Source organism: Melanaphis sacchari, unplaced genomic scaffold, assembly GCF_002803265.2.
Source record: "Melanaphis sacchari strain LSU unplaced genomic scaffold, SCAv2.0 Contig116_pilon_pilon, whole genome shotgun sequence".
NCBI classification, from domain to species: domain Eukaryota; kingdom Metazoa; phylum Arthropoda; class Insecta; order Hemiptera; family Aphididae; genus Melanaphis; species Melanaphis sacchari.
Genome location: NW_020270453.1, coordinates 887,462 through 904,986, shown reverse-complemented (window position 1 = coordinate 904,986; position 17,525 = coordinate 887,462). Strand labels below are relative to the sequence as shown.

The window sequence follows — 17,525 nt, the reverse complement described above, 5'->3', positions numbered from 1 at the left end:
TTTTCTGAGAGGCATAATACTTAAAATAGAATACTACTTTTATTATTATTGTAGAGTATATTTTATAATATGTTTTGTATGACGTATAATTTAAACTCATTAGTAATAAAGATATAAAATATTAACTTTGTACTATGACCCAAGTATAAGTGGGTAATTGTTTTAAATACTTAATACATAATTAATAAAACAGTCATAGGGTTGGGAAATAGAGTTTTAAAATAAATAAAAATAAAAATAAAAACAAAAACAAAAATTTAGTGAGATTGAAATATATTTAAATATTTTTAAAGTTAAACAATTAATATATGGTATTAATACACTACAATATTGATAATATAAAAAGAAAAAGGGAAACACATTAAAACAATGTATAAATGATTAATTTTAATGCTGTAAAAAAAAGTTGGAATATTTTACAATACATGAGATAAATCTTACTCAAGAGGGAAAAATAATGGTAGATACTTCTCATAGTATTCCTTGTCAGAATCAAGGAATACACAGAATATTATGCGTTCAATCTGAAAAAGAAATGTTAACACACAATAAACATATTTGAATGCATTCTTAATAATCAAGTTTACAATTAAATTACTTATAGATGATAATGGCACCAATCATAATTTACATTAATTTTTAACACAAAAAGTAAAAAAAAAAGTTATAGAAAAACATAAATAATTTAATGAAAATCAAAATAAAAATATTACATAAAAATTTGACCGTAGAAAAAGAATGATAATAATAATGGTTTGTACTATTAATATCTATTTATTAAAAACTAATATATAAATTATAATTAAAAATGTTTTTGTATTTATTAGAATAAATATTTTTTTTTAGTTTGATTTAAACTTTAAATCAATAATTGGTAAAATAATGATGAAGTAAGGACGTTTTGGTGGTAAATTTGATAAAATATGTTAATGTTTTTATTTTTCTAAAAAATAAATAATAAAAGGTATTGTTAAGAACAATAATTTGGGTTCTAAATGTATAATTTTATTTGAAAAATGAAACTGTGATAATATATTACTAAACTGTGTAATAATTTAAATATAAGTAATGAACTCAATCAGGATAATTGTGATAATTTGAGGATTACATATTTCACATTTATAAATAATAATAGACCAAGAATATAGTTTTGGCTTATGAAAGTGAATTGGTACATTGTGCTATGATAGACGAAGATAAAAATATCATCTAAATATTTTATACAGTAGGGTCTCACGGTAATCCAAACAGGCTTAGGTTAGGTTAGGTTATACTAATACACACATGTATCATAATTCATAGTAATATGCTATACATGTACTTATTAACTGACATTTTATACATAATTATAATGATTTTGTCGATTTTGATTGTAATCATTGTGTTTTTCAATAACAAATTTTATGAATAATACTGCAGTATGGATAGACTAATTTAAAAATTTAAATTGCAAGAAAATTGATTTTTTTCTAAGTCGTAAGTAATTCGAACAAATCATTAATTCGAATGATCCCTTTTTCCAACCTCATTTGGATTAATGAAACCCTACTGTATATACTTTTAAAATAAGAACAAGTTTTTTTCAACTTATAATTTTTATGAACTTTAATTGATAATATAGACTTAGATGTATAAAATTATAAATTTAAAAATTTGAAATGTTACCAAGTTATGATCATGTTCTAAAAAGTCTCTTATAGCTTTCAAGGCAACAATGGATGCTTCTTCTTGTGGATACCCTAAACATATTTTCATTAAATTAATATTTAAAATTGAAATTATGTAAAACAAAATATACAATATTTAAAATTTACCATAAACACCAGTAGAAATACACGGAAATGCCTAAAAATAAAAATATTAATCAAATTAAAAAAAAAAAAAAAAAATTAACAATTTAAACTAAATTTTAATACTTACAATTGTTCTTAACTTCTTTTCAACGGCTAAATCCAAACTGTTTTGATAAGCTGATTGCAGTTCTTCAGCATTTTCTCCTTTTGGCCCAACTGTATGAATAACATCTATAAAGACAAATAAGCAATAACCAAACAGATAGTAATATAAAATTAAAATAAGAAAAATTTTCATTGAAAAGATTTATTTAATTCATATAAAAATTTGAAGTTAAGAAAACACTACACACATATGTGATGTATCCGTCTTACACACATACAACATTACTAATTTGGGTTCAGCAGAATCCATTTCATGTTGTTAGCTTTAACATTAAAGTAAATTTATCTACTGTCCTATTATCAAACTTCAAGGTAAGATTATTATCTAGGCCATCACATAGGCTTTTATTAATATTATTTCAAAATGAATTATAACTGTGTAAAATATTACAATGGAATAAGTTTTAGAACTTTCAAAAAAAATTTCTTTTTACACACAAAAATGATTATTAATAAATATTTTTATACTAGGTAGATTATAATGCATTTGTTTTATATAATATATAATAATATTGTTAATGAATTTATCAACTTACACTTTGCAGGGAGTTTGTAACCTTTAGTGATTTTAGCACAACCTGTTCTACAACCATTTAATGTAGCACATTCCGCCTGAAGTTCTCGACCAGCAGCTTTATGAATAGCGCCGTCAACTATGATATTTTGAATAATATATATTATAAATAATAAATTTGATATGCAATTATTTATAAATTAACATGAAATAATGTCAATATATTTTTACCTCCTCCCCCACCAGCTAATTTAGAATTGGCTGCATTGACAATAACATCTATTCCTAATTTTGTTAGGTCGCCTTGATACAAAGATACTTTTTCATTTAATTCTTTGTTAAATTCTGGTTTTGGGCCATCAATAGGTTTCAAAAATGCTGGTTTACCTGTAAAAGTAGGAATAACTTTATTAACAAAATTATATTTATTCAAATACAGTTATTAGGTATAAATAATAGCTATAATTAATTATATATTGAATAGTTAATAATGGTATACTGCATAAAATAAAAATATATTATTTTAAATTAAAAAAATACAATAAAATACCTTAAATTATTTTATTAATTAAAAACAATTAACTAGGCAGAAAATTTAATTATTTGAATTTTATAGTCTATAGACATGTCTGTGAAAATTAAGACAATTTTACTTTTTAAGGCAGGGGTTTTAGTAAGGCACTTCATGTAGAATTACTTATACAATATATCAAATTTAGAAGGTTAATTCTAAAACTTAATGTCTAAAGGCATCTGCAGATAGTCAATACTTGACTCTGTTTTATCTGTTTACTATAACTTTTCTGTTATTATTTATACTTTAAAAAGCCACTTCACGTTATTATGTTTAAATAAATAAAATAAAAAATTATTATTTTTTTATTCTTAAAGTTTATAAATTATATGTTGCAAGTAATAAAACATTAATGAAAACAAAGATAATTCTAATGTTCATAACATTTTGATGCATTTAATAATAAGGCATATGTTGGTATTGGTATTATTCAGCAGTAAACATTGTAAGTCAATAAAACAGATTTTTATTTTACAAATTAAATTTTACTTTTTATATTATTTATAAAATAATATCAATAAAATCACTTAAAATTTTGATTTAAATTTTTCTTACTGTTTTTAATAAGCAGGAGATATCTAAAAAAAAATTGTTTTAAATTTGTATTACTATTATTTGTAATAGGTAGGTGAAAATTTCAGGTTTAAATACTTATTTAAATGATTATAAGTGCATTAAGTAAATAAGTCTTGATAATAAGTTTTTATAAAATTATTATAAGTATTTATTGATTATTTCCAAAAGATGTATGGTTTTTTATGTAATGAGACAGTTGATTATAAATAGGATAAACATTGAGAAATAATGTTTTAAGAAAAAAGAAATTTTTTTTTAAGAGTTTTAGCATATTAAATCATACATATATGATTATAATAAACTATTTAAATTATATAGGTGTAAGGATAATTTATTATATGGCTTTTCAATATTAAGGAAACAATTTTGACTATTTTTACAAATACAATAATCTTTTTTCCTAATAAAATATATTTTGTGATGATAATAATTAACAATTTATATCTTTATAACATCACAAGCTAATATTTTATTATCTTTTAACTTAGCGAATGTTACAAATTTTGTTTAACAGTTACAGTTGCTTAATATGTTTTTTTTAATACCAAGTCCTCAGACTTATATTGTATTTTCATTATTAACAAGATTTTACAGCTAGAGCTTTTTTTAAACTAGGTTTAGTAAAAATTAAATAAGAAGCTACACGAAACAAACTAAATTTAATACAATAATGATTTGAGTAATGGAATAATGAGTTTATATATAACTAATTAATTATTTTATATAATACAAATAAATAGCAAATAGTATTTCTTTCTTTAATATCTTCTGAATTAATAATTATCTATTAATTGGGTACTTCTTTGTATGAATATTATGTATTATTTAATTTAGATAGTAGATAACTTGCAATAACTCTGTCTCAAAGTAGAATATGAGGCACGCATCTTTCACATAACGGTGCAGCCGTATGTGTTGTCTCCATCTTACAAACGCATGACATAATACATTTTTATTTACTAGTTTTAATAATGTAATTTTAGTAATGATATTAAAGTGAATTGGCCTATTATCAAACTCTTAGGTAAAAGCATTTACGGAGTTCCTTCGTTGAATTTTTACGATATTTTAATTTTTAAGTGAGTTAAGTATGGAAAATATAAATATTTTAAAATGCTCATAATTCACTTAGAAATTAAAATATCGTAAAAAATCAAGGAGAGAACACAGATAATGTTTTCACCTAAAAGTTTGAAACAGGTTAATTCATTCTAATATCAAATCTAAAAGCACACTATTAAAACTGGTGAACAAAAATAAAATTATTGTGTCATACATATGTAAGACGAAGACAACACATGCAGATGTGACGTATATATACTACTTTGAGACAAATATAGTTATAATGATTAACAAAAAAAAAAATAAAAATAGGTATTGCACCAACTTAACAAATTAAAAACACTATCGCTGAACTTAAATTGAATTTTTCTCAAGTGATATATAATTTTTTCAATCAAACTTTAAATTTATTATATTATATATACTTAAATAATATTAATAGGCCCCATTAAATTGAGAAAATGTAATTATGTAAGAAATAAAAACACAAGTATTTTAATTTGTTCAGACAACATTTATGTATTTGTCTTGTCATTTCAATGAAAATCAGGAACATCAGTCAGTAGGAAAACTACACATACCTATTTTAATTAGAAATGAAAAAACAATAAATATTTCGTCGGTAAAAGAGGATAAAATAATGAAAAACCATAGTTATAATTATTAATAAGTAATGATACATAGAATAACCATAGCACCTCTTAACCTATAAAATGTTTGATGCGAATAAGGTAGATTGTTATACTGAGAACCCAGTTCGAATGCATTGAAAAGCGATAGGAAAAATACAGAGAAAAATATGATTCGGTATCGATTAGTTTGGCGTCGACGAAAAGCGACGCAATCGCGCGATATACGATGGCGATTGACGGGCGGCCGAGGTGGGGAAAAGGGAAAAAAGTTTTGAAAATAATATGGACGTGATCCTTACTCGTGCTGTTCAAGACCTGTCTAAAGTATTCCGGCCATGGTAAAATGGAATCCAAGCTAACCGTAGCCATTTTACGGGAAATCCGAACAAAATAATTGTTGGCAGCGAAACGACGGCCGGGCACCAGTGTAGCAGTGAAGAAACGGATCAAACTCCAACGGGACGCCGACTAACACACAAATACACAATGCGAGCAACAGCAACAACAACAGTGACAGAAGTAGTACCGGAAACCGCCGTAGAGCTGACGAATTTGTTTTAATATCTATAATAGTACACGAAAATAATTTAATAATCGGCTACTACTATTATTATTATATTTACTTGTCGATCGAGACGGACAGAGTCGACGCGAGCCGATACGACACGAGAAATGCGACGCGAAGTGGATTGAACCGATAACGAATCGAGAATAATAATAATAATAATAATAGTAATATTATATTATTTGTAATATAAGTAATATACTTATATAATGCGTCGCAACTTGGGTATTTACGCGATGACGGCGCACCGAAATATCATAGTATTATAATTATTTTTATTAAAATTAATAAAAAAAAAAAGTGGAAAATTTCCCGATAACAGAGTGTAATCGGCAATCGCACTTCGCACTGATAATGTGCTGCGACCAGTCGTGGGAAGGAGTGAACAAATTTAACACTGTCGCCTGACCGACGGGTCCACTACACTAGTGCGGCCGACAACTACTGCTTCTGCCGCCCGATCGACGGACGGACCTCTAGTGCGGCTGACAACTACTGCCACAGCCATCGCCGACGCTGCATAGATAATTCTTATATTATCTACGCGTCGTTGCCGTTGGGGACGTTTTATCTCGAACGATAAAAACGATAACGTTGATGACGATAACCCCACTACCACAACAGCCTAGTTCACGGTTCTTAATCACCATTCACAACACAATATTTGTTATTTTCCCGTTGTCGACAGAAGCATTTCGCTGGTCGTACTCGCGGTAGTACTGTAGTATATAATTTTTCTCGATAATCGTCTGCTCATGTTATAATTTCATACGACGACGGCAAAAACGATTACTACAAGGCAGCAATTGTGGTGGTTTAGATATTTCTGCTATCCGTTTTCACCCCGTTTGCTGACGGAACCACATACGATCGCGCGCCCACTCGAGCCCAGCGCCTAGAACCACCCGCCCACGCATAAGCGCGCTCTTCGATCATGGTAAGTCTGTATTAATATTTGATATTGTCGATACTTGATAGGTCCACTGATCATATTATTATCATTATTGTATTACTTACTATTGTTTTTCTTACACTGAACTATTGATTTTTATTTCGAGTGTAGTATGTGGGTACTTGAGCAATGAGCATCCTTTGTAAGTAGGGTATTTTTCATTGGTGAAATTTTGTTAGACAATGAACTGTGAGGTAAATTAATTATTAAATTTCCCTGATAATACCCAAATTTACAATAGTATTTACTAGCAGCTTATAGTAATAATAATGAAAAAAATATCTTGATTAGGTATACCCAATTTTTTTCAAGGTAACCTTTTATCAAGACCTGTGAGACCAATACTTTAATAGTGTTCAAAATAATATATTGGCTTATAATTTCATCTTTTGGTACCTACTTACATAATAGTGTATTTAAATTTAATATAATTAATAGAATATATGTTAGACATTGGTTTACCAACTTTACCAGATGGCAAGTTGCTTAATGTTAAAAAAATGTACTAAACAACTGAAATTTTAATATTAAATAGTTTGGGATATGACAAAATACCTTCTGAAAAAGTGTACTATGTTTACTCACAAGATTTCTTGTGTTTATAACATAAACATATTGTACAACAAAAAGCTAAAGGCACTAAAATTGAACAAATTAAAATCTAACATCTCTGTCCAACATGTCTCATTATGAACTATAAATTGTTATACATACATTGGTAGGTACTGAATTTTAAAATTCTACCTATTGGTATTTAAAATTTGTATTTTCTATAATTTACTAGGCAGTTAATTGTTAATCATTAGTTTAACTAGAGATTAATAAAATGGCAATATTTTATTTTTATAATAAAATTATTAAAATTTATATAATTAAAAAACTTTAAAAATATGAGGAAAATTTATTTTTAATTACTTGTACCTATGTATTTAAAATTTAAAATTGTTTAAAAACAATTTTAAAATATTTAAAGGTATATATTTATTTATTTGTAAACAAACAACAATGTTATATATTGGTAAATTTCAAACATGGATTGCTCACCTCCTATAAGTAATGCGTGTGATAGAAGTGAAGAGTACTTAAAAAGTAATATACAAAGTTAAGGTGAAATTTAAGATATATGTAAAGAAAACATAAATATATATAGTAGAATTAATATTTCACAGGATTATAAACTCTTAAAATAAATTAACTTTACTAATATATTAAATTAATAATTTTACTAAAGTTTTCTTAAGTTGTAGTAATTGTTATATTAGTTAAGATTTACGTATCTCAACTGCAATATTAGTATACATTTTAAGCTCAAAAGACTCAACAATTAGTTTTGATTACATTAATATTTTTTTTTATACCTAGTACCCAACCTAGTAATAAGTTTATGCTCAAAAACATATGATTTTTATTTTTGCATGCTAAAAGTAATACATTTTTTTTAAAAGACCTATCTAGATTAAAAAAGTAAAAGTTTTTATAAATTGTGTACTAGAAAGATTTTGGTGGCTTTAGTATATATTTAATAATTTTGTTGTAAGTTATTTTTAACTTAGTGAGGTGGAAATTAAAATCCTTTCCAGGATTATTATTAAAAGTAATAACTGATCGTACAAAAAAAAAAAAATATATATATATTACTCATAGATTTTGTGTTTTAAATAAAACCTTAATATTTTTAAATATATAAAATAATTTCTTAAAATTGATGTCACATTATCAATATATATTTTCCATTTAGTAGAAAAGTTATTAATATAAAACTAAATTAATTTATGGTCGCCGGTGGTCATGTGGCATGGTAGTAATGATGAACTATGGGCGCCAGTGGTCACAAATGTATAAAATTTGAGAATTACAGATGGCGGTTAATATGTTAAAAACCTGATTATATCTGTTGTACAAACATTTAATATTTTTCTTATTTAATAGTATGATGGTATCATCAGCTCAACAAAATAATTTAGCATTTAAATTTAGATTCAGTAAGCAGTTCATGTAGATAACAAATAATATAGGTTCAAGACTGTTCCCTGAAGAACGCCATGACATATCTAAAGGCTGACTTTAATTATCATTTATTTTCACATTTTGTAATCTATCCATTAAAGAAGTTTTGAATGATTTATTTGCTATTTAACAAATCTCTGATTAACTTAATTTTCTTAGTAAAATGTTATGGTTCACAATACCAAAAGGTTTTTAAATGTCCATGAAATACCTGTTACTTTGTAGCTAAATCTAAATTTTTATAAATAAGATGATTGACAGAAAAGTATGCATCAGTTGTAGATTTTTTTTTTGAAGAAATCAAATTAATTTTTTTATGAGAATTCATTGTTCTCAATTTTATACATTTCTTAAAAGCTTTGACAGGTTAAGTGATAAAAAAGTAGGTCAAATAGGTCAAAGTTATAAATATGTAGTTGATATTAGTTTAAGTACATTGATTATTTATTATTTCCAAAGTAATAAATAATATTGATTTTAACTGTAGAATACGAATAAAGTATATTTTAAATAAGTTGACAAGTTATTATTTGAAATTTTAAAATAGTTTTTTACTCCTAAACATAATTTAATGTACCTAAATGTTATTGTCAATATAAGCTAAGAACAAAAGTATCTATCATAAAATTAAAAAGGTTAAAAATATGTTAAATTAAATTTACATTAGGTTAATAAGAATGATTTAAATAGTATACATCTCTTATCAGATTTAAAATTGCTTATTTTAATAAAAATATAAATTTACAAGTAAACCCATTCCCTAATAATAATTTAATCAATTTAATATAGTATTTTAAAATAGTTTTTTTTAAGTAATGACGTTTGCTTATTTATGCTAGGTTATATAAAAAATTGATTAATTTAATGAACTAATTGATATAGTTATTGTTTCTTGTTAGTTATTTAAACATTTTAAACCTTTAAACTTGCAAATTACAAACAGACACATAACTACTGGGTTACCTAGGAATTTATAATTTATATTCAAGTACATACCTATTTCTGTGTACGTTTATGTGGGTGTGTGTGTTGTATATAATATAGATGATATGATAACATATTATTACAAGGATTATCATTTTATTAAACATATGGAAATGTATAAGTATAAGATTAGCTTACGCTTATAACTACAATTTTATACAATGTATAGGTATAATTTTTTACTTTAATAAATTAGTCATGATATTTTTAGTAGGAATATGCTAATTTATTTTGGTTACAAAATCAATTATTGATTTTATAGTATTTGATCAAATGATAAACATCATCAAAATTTTTGAAAAGTAAAATAAATAAATACCTATTACTTTTATTATCAATAAAATTGATATTACAAAATAATAAATCTAAAATTTTTGCAATGTAATGACATACATTTTGTCATATATTTTTATTTATTGTTTAAGAATAAATACAGTAACAGACGGTAATGAATTTTTCATTATAATAGGTAAATAATAATCTGTAAATATCAATGTATAATTGACTAATATTAGATAAATACTATAACTACACAAATTGGAAAATATACTTTTACACATAATTTCTTTAGAGCAATAATTTTGAAAATGTGGAACGTAGTGTTATGCCATTTATGTATTTTACAAGGAGGATAGAATATTTATTTTGTTTTATGTATTTTAAAGAATCTGTTTTTGAACAAAACAAAATCATAATTATTTTCAATTATCAAAACTGAATGGTCAGCTATTTTATTATAATAGAATTATTATATCAGAAAAGTGTATCTCACTTTAGTCAAAACAGATTTTACACTAACCAAATTTCATGAAAAAGTATTAACATATTAACAGAAAGAGTATCCATTTTATTAATTTCTTTTCTATTGACATATCTCTATAATTTTGCATCTACAATTAAAAACAAAATGTAAATCATGCCTTTTAGAAAATATTGTAGAGCACTGCTGTTTAAATATAATTTCAAACATTGATTTATAATCATAATTATTATTGATTTATAAGTCCACCCATCATATTAATTTTAAAAATGTGTACTGTAATTTTATCTAGTTAATAGTTATTATCTACTATTAAAGTTTGAAGTTATTATAAAGTTTTATTCAGTGGTATTTAAAAGTGTGTGTATATACTATATATTAAAGTTGTGTGTTTTTATATGTGTTTAACACATCTAAAAATATTATAGCTAAGTTTAGGAAAAATAATAATTATTTTTTTAATGATTTTGATGACAAAAAAATATTCTTAAGGGGTCATAACAATTTTACATTAAATTAAGAGGAATATATTATCAAAAAGTTTAAGAAGTACTGCTCTATAGGGCGTACAAACCAAATTTGTTAGTAATTATGTATAAATACAAATCAAAAGGTTATAGAAACCTGAAACTATGGAGGAAATCATGTTAAAATTGCAATTTTTTTTGTTTGTGTTTGGTTTTAATTTACTTTAATGTTAGTATGTAATATTTTAATTATAGTTATTCTACTGTCATTACTGATATATATTTTTAGGTAATTAAGTGTTTATAAAATTTTATTTTAATGTCATTAATCAGTAGTCACTAATTAATATTATTTGTTACTTATCTAATCAACAGAACTTGTTAATATCATTTAATTTAATTCAAAATATAATTGCTAAAGATACTAGATAAATACTAAATTATTTTCAAACTTGCAGTTATAAACTTACGTCTAATGTAGCAAATTTTTGTTCTGCTGAAAGAGTCTTGTTTACTATTAGAATAATTGAACTTTTATAAAATTTTAAGTTGAGAACATTATTTGTGTTTGTACATTGCCTGTTTTACAATATTTTAATTTTTATGCAAATTTTTTGTATGTAAAATATAATTTAAAAATATTCATGACTACAGAAAAATTTAAATATTGTAAAAAGTCAACTAACAAACTTAGATAATGTTATCTTTAAATTTAATTATAGGTGAATAAATTAATTTACTGAACTGTAATAGTTGAATAATATTTATAATATTAAGAAAAACAGTTTGAAAATAAGTTTATATTTCTATTATTTTAGATCTGTTAATGAACCAATTTGTTAGTTATCAAAATCTTATAATTAAGAGTGTTTTAGATTATTTTGTCAATATTTAATATACTCAAAAGTTTTTTCTCTAATTTTCCCTTTAAATTAAAAGTTATGTAATATATATAATTATATTTTTATCAATTTTTTTATTTAATACCTAATAATAATTAAATTTTTAAAGGTGCTACTATTGTAACTTATTGGTTTTGATTTGAAACAATTGCAACAGCTGTGTCAACAATAATAAATAAAAATGAATTCTATTACTAATTAATATAAATTTAAATACATTTAATTATTTTATGACCTGACAATGGTGAATAATTTCTTAAATTGAAAATAACTACTTATATATCGACTGTTTATGACTGGTGTAGGATTTTATGTGAAATTAAAATTGTCAAAATATGAAATAAATAATTACGTTGATGAATTAAAATTAATTATTTTTAAATTATAATTGAATATAACATTGAATTAAATCATTTTTTTTTTTTAAATTTTCAAGAAAGAAATTGCTTTAAATTTTTAATAATGCAAAGTAAAACAATGGCTAACCATATATGGTTTTAAATTTAAAATAAAAAAATGAAACTATGTTGATTCAATCTTAACACTGACTTATATTTGTTAAATGAGTATATCAAAAAATGTTGTCGTTATTAATATTCAATGCAATAAAGTACATTATTGTCAATCAAAAAAATGTTGTTAGGAAAATCACAAATAAAATTTAAATTTTAAATGTTTAAGCATTATTTTGTTTATTTTATAGTCAGTTTAGAAAATAAGTTGACAGTTTTTTTTAAGTGCTGTTGTAAATTGTAATAAATACAATTATTTTTGTATCAGTTTTTCTGTGCATTTTGTTAAATAATAGCTGAATTAAAACAGACATGATAATTTAAGGTAATTGAGATAAATTTGTTAAATGCCATTAAATGTTGTATATTATTATACGCACTAAAAATATTTTTATGAATACTTATATCAAAGTATAGTACAATTAAACTATCAATATTAATAATACAAATTAACAAATTATTTTAGTTTTTAGTATTGTAAATAAATTCATGGAATATTTTGAAAATTTTACAGATAATGTTAAAATTTACATGTATATATGACAACATTTGTGAAAATATGTAAAATAAAATGTGCCTTATTTAATCATATAAAATAAATTTATCATGTTTTAGGAAAAATATGTATATATTTATAATCAAATATCGTGTGAAAATTAATAAATAATATTTGTTAAATTTGTTAGTTTTTTGTTTTGGTAAATCATAGTTAAGTTTAAGATTTATCACCATTGATTAACACATATTGAACATTTAATAAAATTAAAATTATCTTATTTTTGTCATACCTGCATTATATTTATGTTATAATTTTATTTAATAATGAGAAATTTGTCTTAACAGAATTTATAACATAATTATTATTATCAAAATATTAATTTGACTAATTGAAAATTGCACATTAAACTGATATTATATCTATATTCCACATATATTGGCTATCTCCATTTTACTAATACATTACATAGTAAATTTTATGTTAAGAAGAATCTGTTCTGTTATTTTTAATATTACTGAAAATTGACCTATTATCATGTTTCAAAGTAAAAATATTGTTATGTTAATATTGTATGTATTTTTAAAGAAAGTTTTAAGCATTTTAACATCGTGAATTTTAAAATTATCGTAAATTATTATAAAATTAAAATATCTATAAAGAAGCTTTTTAAAGTTCTTTAAATAATGTTTTAACTTTTAAACTTGATATTAGGTAAATGTACTTTAATATTAAAAATAACTGTGCAAAATGGATTCTTCTTATAGTAAAGTAAGGTAGTAAGAGGTAAACAATTTGCAGATACTTGTATTACGTCTTTATATTACAGAATAGTACACATCTAAAATAAATTATGTTTCAGATTAATAATTAAAAAATTATTTATGTTTGTAAGGGTAAAAAACTTTTTGTCCGAGTATATTTTTTTTATTGTAATTAACTTTAATTAAGTAGTTATAATATACCTATATTTTTTTATACAAAAATAATTATTGCTTTATTAAAATTTAAAGTATAATATTATAATATTTATGTATCATATATTTTAAGAATAAATTACTTTAAATTGTTTGAAATATAAAGTTCAAAGAAAAATGTATGTACAATTCAACTTTACTTATATAGACAATTAACCTATATTTAACCTATAAAAAGAATTTTGATTCAAATAATCATTGTTTTTACTTCAATTTTATGATTTTTTACACTAAACAAGTAAATTAGAAATAATGTGTATTGATTTTATTTGGCCTAAAAACTTAATGTAGGCATAAAATGTATCTATAGAAGTCAGTAGAGAGATGAATTTTTTATCATAATATGAGGATCACATTTTTTTAAATTGGTTTATGTTATTTTGTTATAAAGGTATATTATACAATGGTTAAATATTTTAGGAAAACATGTATTTAATTTTTTATTTTAATCAAAAATAATATAATATTTCATGTACATTCATTTACAAGAAATGTAATAGTTTATTTAATTAATAATTTTTTTTTTTTATAGTCTATGGGAGATAAAGTCACAAATCTTTGGAAAAGAGCCAGCGATGAAGGTGAAAATAGGGATGAAATTCCTTGGCACTTAAAATATGGTAGTAGAACATTAGGAACATTTGCAGGCGTTGGTATGTATTATTATAAAGTACAATGTATTTCCTTATAATTGTTACATATTTTACCATAAATAATTTAAATTATTATTATGTCTTTTTAGTCAATTTATTCACTGGTATTTGGAATGGACTAGGATTAATTTTTTTAAACACAGATTGTTTATTTGGTGGAATTTTACAACTGTATGTACTATCAAGTAGTAATTATTAAATATTTTTTTATAAATTGTATACCTATATTAACTAAGTTGTGTGTAATTTTAGACTACTTGGTATTTTACTTATTGCGTTAGAAGCACCTTTTCTTTGTGTATTTATTGATTATATGCAGAAAGTCAGTGATGTTGCTGAAAATAAACCTTACTGGACTAGAGCTATTGTTTATGTTGGGTAAGATATCAGACATATTGATTAATACTTAAAAATTTATTAAATATTGTTCGATCCAGTATTAAATTAAATTGTTATTTTTCAGGTTATCATTAGTACCAATGCTTCTATGTTTTGGTCCAAGTACATTAATAGCCAGTGCTTTAGTATTTTGTACTGGTTTATTGTATGGTCTCATGTCAGTTGGGAAAAAGTAAGTTTTTATCTACCTTTTATCTACACATTTTATTTAATAACTATATAAATAAGATGTTCAATATTTGTGAACTTTGTGTTTGTTACAATACTTACTACTAAGTAGAGGATCTAGGGAAGACATGGGAGCTATTGCTTCTCCTGTTGATAATGTTTCTCAACCCATGGGCGGACATCACACAACTTTAATGGAAGATCCAGATGTGTGGCGTCCCACTTAAGGCAAACTGAACTAGATTTTTAAAGTGTATTAGTTTTGCTTATTTTAATGGTAGTTCATCCGCTCCAATCATTCCATATAAAATATGCACTTTAAATAGCTAAATAGGATTTTGATGTACTTATAGATTTAGTATTCATGATTCATTACTGTAGTAACCCAAAATGTATTTTACTGCAGTAATATTAAATGTAGAAACGGTTTTTTTTTTAAAATTTCAATTAAAAAAATTGCACGTTAAAATCAAATATACTTTTTGTGAATTACTTGAAATTTTAAAATTAATTTTGATGTTTAAAATTTATTTATAAATGTTTAATAATTTTAATAATTATTTTTAAATACTTGTTATAGGGCACCAGCAGAACAAATGAAAACTACAGCATCCACATTAGAGCCATGAAACATGTATAACATTAGTGGAATATATAATATTTATTTATATATAACCAACCCAACCTTAGAATTCACTAAAACCAATTAAAAATAATTTATTGGTTCCCTAGTGATTTTATTACAATCACTATCCACATGCATTCCAATATACTGTGGTCTCCTAACTGATGATACTCATTTATCTATGGTAATCAGGTCCAGCAAAATTATTTAATTAATTCAATATGTATCTCTTAATAGATAAATTGATGTTCATTAATGGTATTCCTCTACTTTTCACCCCATTCAATTGTATAATAGATTTTCACTTAAATATCTAAAAACCTCAAATAGGATAATCTTTATATTTATTCAACTCTTACAATTTAATCTTATTGCATGCCATTAATGTATATTAATTTAGTTGTCATGTTTTAAAATAATTTTTAATCGAGTATTGAAATTTTTGTTGCTAAAATATAGATATAACAATTAAAAAGTGACTGCAGAATCTCTATTGAATCATTTTTATAATAATTATATTCAATATTATTAATTTATAATTTTGAAGTTATTTATTATGGTGAATAAGTTTTAGGTTACTTTAAAAGTAACTTAAACTACTTCTAAATATTTTGTTTATTTATAATTATTGTTTTTCCTAGATATTTAATTAATTTTAATTATTAAAAAAAAACCATGCTTGCATCGTAATATCCCTTTTAAATGTTCCTGGAATTGATATAAAATATTTTTCATATTATAATATAAACAAGTTTATGTATTATGGTAATCTTTAATAATGACTATTTATATAATTATTTATTAATATTATTTCATTAAATAATAATTAAGCATTATAGAACAAAATTAAAAATTACCTTTTGTTTTAATTAATATTATTAAAAAAAAAAAATAATTTTTCAAGTAACAAAATTATTTTCTTAAAATTAATTAATTAAATAAAAACAAATATGTTCACAATTTCGTTATTGTTTTTCCGACTTAAATTATTAAAGTGTAATAAAAACTATGAAAATGTTATATTTCATATTATCATTATTTACATTTAAAATGTATTCATAAGTAAATGATATATAGTAAAGAAATGTGTTAAAAAAAAATTATATATTATTAGGCATTACAGATATGTACAATCCATATTGTATATTCTACTAAAAAATAAAGTTTCTAGTTAATAGGGATTTGAATTGAATAATTAATTTATTCCTTCAATCGTATTAATCAAATGGAGCATAATGTGTGTTTGGTCACAGTTGCTAAATGGTGGTTAAACACCATCTGGCATTGCTAACTCTCGGATGGATAATCACCCAAGTTCTTAGCGACGAAGTCATGTCTATTGCACAAGAATACATGTTTCAAAAAACATAACGTATCATATCTTATCGTAACAAAATATATCTCAGCAAATGGTCATAGTTGTCAAAGCTTAATTTAAAAAAATATAATATATGCATGTATTAATTATTTATTGGTAACATTCTCTGATAAGCAAAAGTAATTAAATTCTTTATACTTAAAAACAGTTCTTTAATTATCTGATAGCTTATTCATATCTTTAATATCAACAAGTAAAAAATAATAATTTTTTTTTCATAACATAAACAAATATTTATCGTTTTATAAAATATCAGTGATTGATTTAAAAATGAATAAAATATGAATTGTACTTATCATTTTTTAACTATTAATAATATCAATTATGTGAGTACAAATACATAGAGAATTTAGATTTTTTTCTT

General features: G+C 23.3%; 2 protein-coding genes across 4 annotated transcripts; one reads left to right on the top strand and one right to left on the bottom strand.

Annotated features, from left to right (window-relative positions):
* Nucleotides 1-358: 358 nt before the first annotated feature.
* Nucleotides 359-6,166, bottom strand: LOC112603975 (macro domain-containing protein CT2219-like). Its single transcript, XM_025352816.1, has 8 exons — nucleotides 5,940-6,166; nucleotides 5,616-5,880; nucleotides 2,704-2,859; nucleotides 2,495-2,611; nucleotides 1,921-2,024; nucleotides 1,815-1,845; nucleotides 1,666-1,739; nucleotides 359-524 (listed from the first exon to the last, which is right to left on the bottom strand). Exons 2-8 carry the CDS (start codon nucleotides 5,683-5,685, stop codon nucleotides 438-440), a joined length of 639 nt encoding a protein of 212 aa, XP_025208601.1. The 5' UTR covers nucleotides 5,686-5,880; nucleotides 5,940-6,166; the 3' UTR covers nucleotides 359-437.
* A 326-nt stretch (nucleotides 6,167-6,492) lies between these two features.
* Nucleotides 6,493-16,223, top strand: LOC112603976 (calcium channel flower). 3 transcript variants are annotated; one of them, XM_025352819.1, is made up of 7 exons: nucleotides 6,493-6,818; nucleotides 14,471-14,591; nucleotides 14,681-14,762; nucleotides 14,844-14,969; nucleotides 15,055-15,162; nucleotides 15,271-15,411; nucleotides 15,739-16,223. In XM_025352819.1, the coding sequence occupies exons 1-6, from the start codon at nucleotides 6,816-6,818 to the stop codon at nucleotides 15,383-15,385; spliced, it is 555 nt and encodes a 184-aa protein (XP_025208604.1). In that variant the 5' UTR covers nucleotides 6,493-6,815; the 3' UTR covers nucleotides 15,386-15,411; nucleotides 15,739-16,223. The 3 variants fall into 3 exon arrangements, with proteins under 3 accessions (XP_025208604.1, XP_025208602.1, XP_025208605.1); XM_025352817.1 differs by having other exon boundaries at nucleotides 6,494-6,818; nucleotides 15,271-15,386; nucleotides 15,739-16,222; XM_025352820.1 differs by lacking the exon at nucleotides 15,271-15,411 and having other exon boundaries at nucleotides 6,501-6,818; nucleotides 15,739-16,217.
* The last annotated feature ends 1,302 nt before the right edge of the window (nucleotides 16,224-17,525 follow it).

Excerpts from the sequence above, each read along its gene's own strand:
- LOC112603975 (XM_025352816.1), bottom strand. The coding sequence starts at position 5,685 with ATGGCTACGGTTAGCTTGGATTCCATTTTACCATGGCCGGAATACTTT. Across the intron at positions 1,740-1,814 it reads TATTTCTACTGGTGTTTATG|GGTATCCACAAGAAGAAGCA; the intron begins GTAAATTTTAAA and ends AAATATGTTTAG. Across the intron at positions 525-1,665 it reads TAGAACATGATCATAACTTG|ATTGAACGCATAATATTCTG; the intron begins GTAACATTTCAA and ends TTTCTTTTTCAG.
- LOC112603976 (XM_025352819.1), top strand. Across the intron at positions 14,592-14,680 it reads AGGAACATTTGCAGGCGTTG|TCAATTTATTCACTGGTATT; the intron begins GTATGTATTATT and ends ATGTCTTTTTAG. Across the intron at positions 14,970-15,054 it reads AGAGCTATTGTTTATGTTGG|GTTATCATTAGTACCAATGC; the intron begins GTAAGATATCAG and ends GTTATTTTTCAG.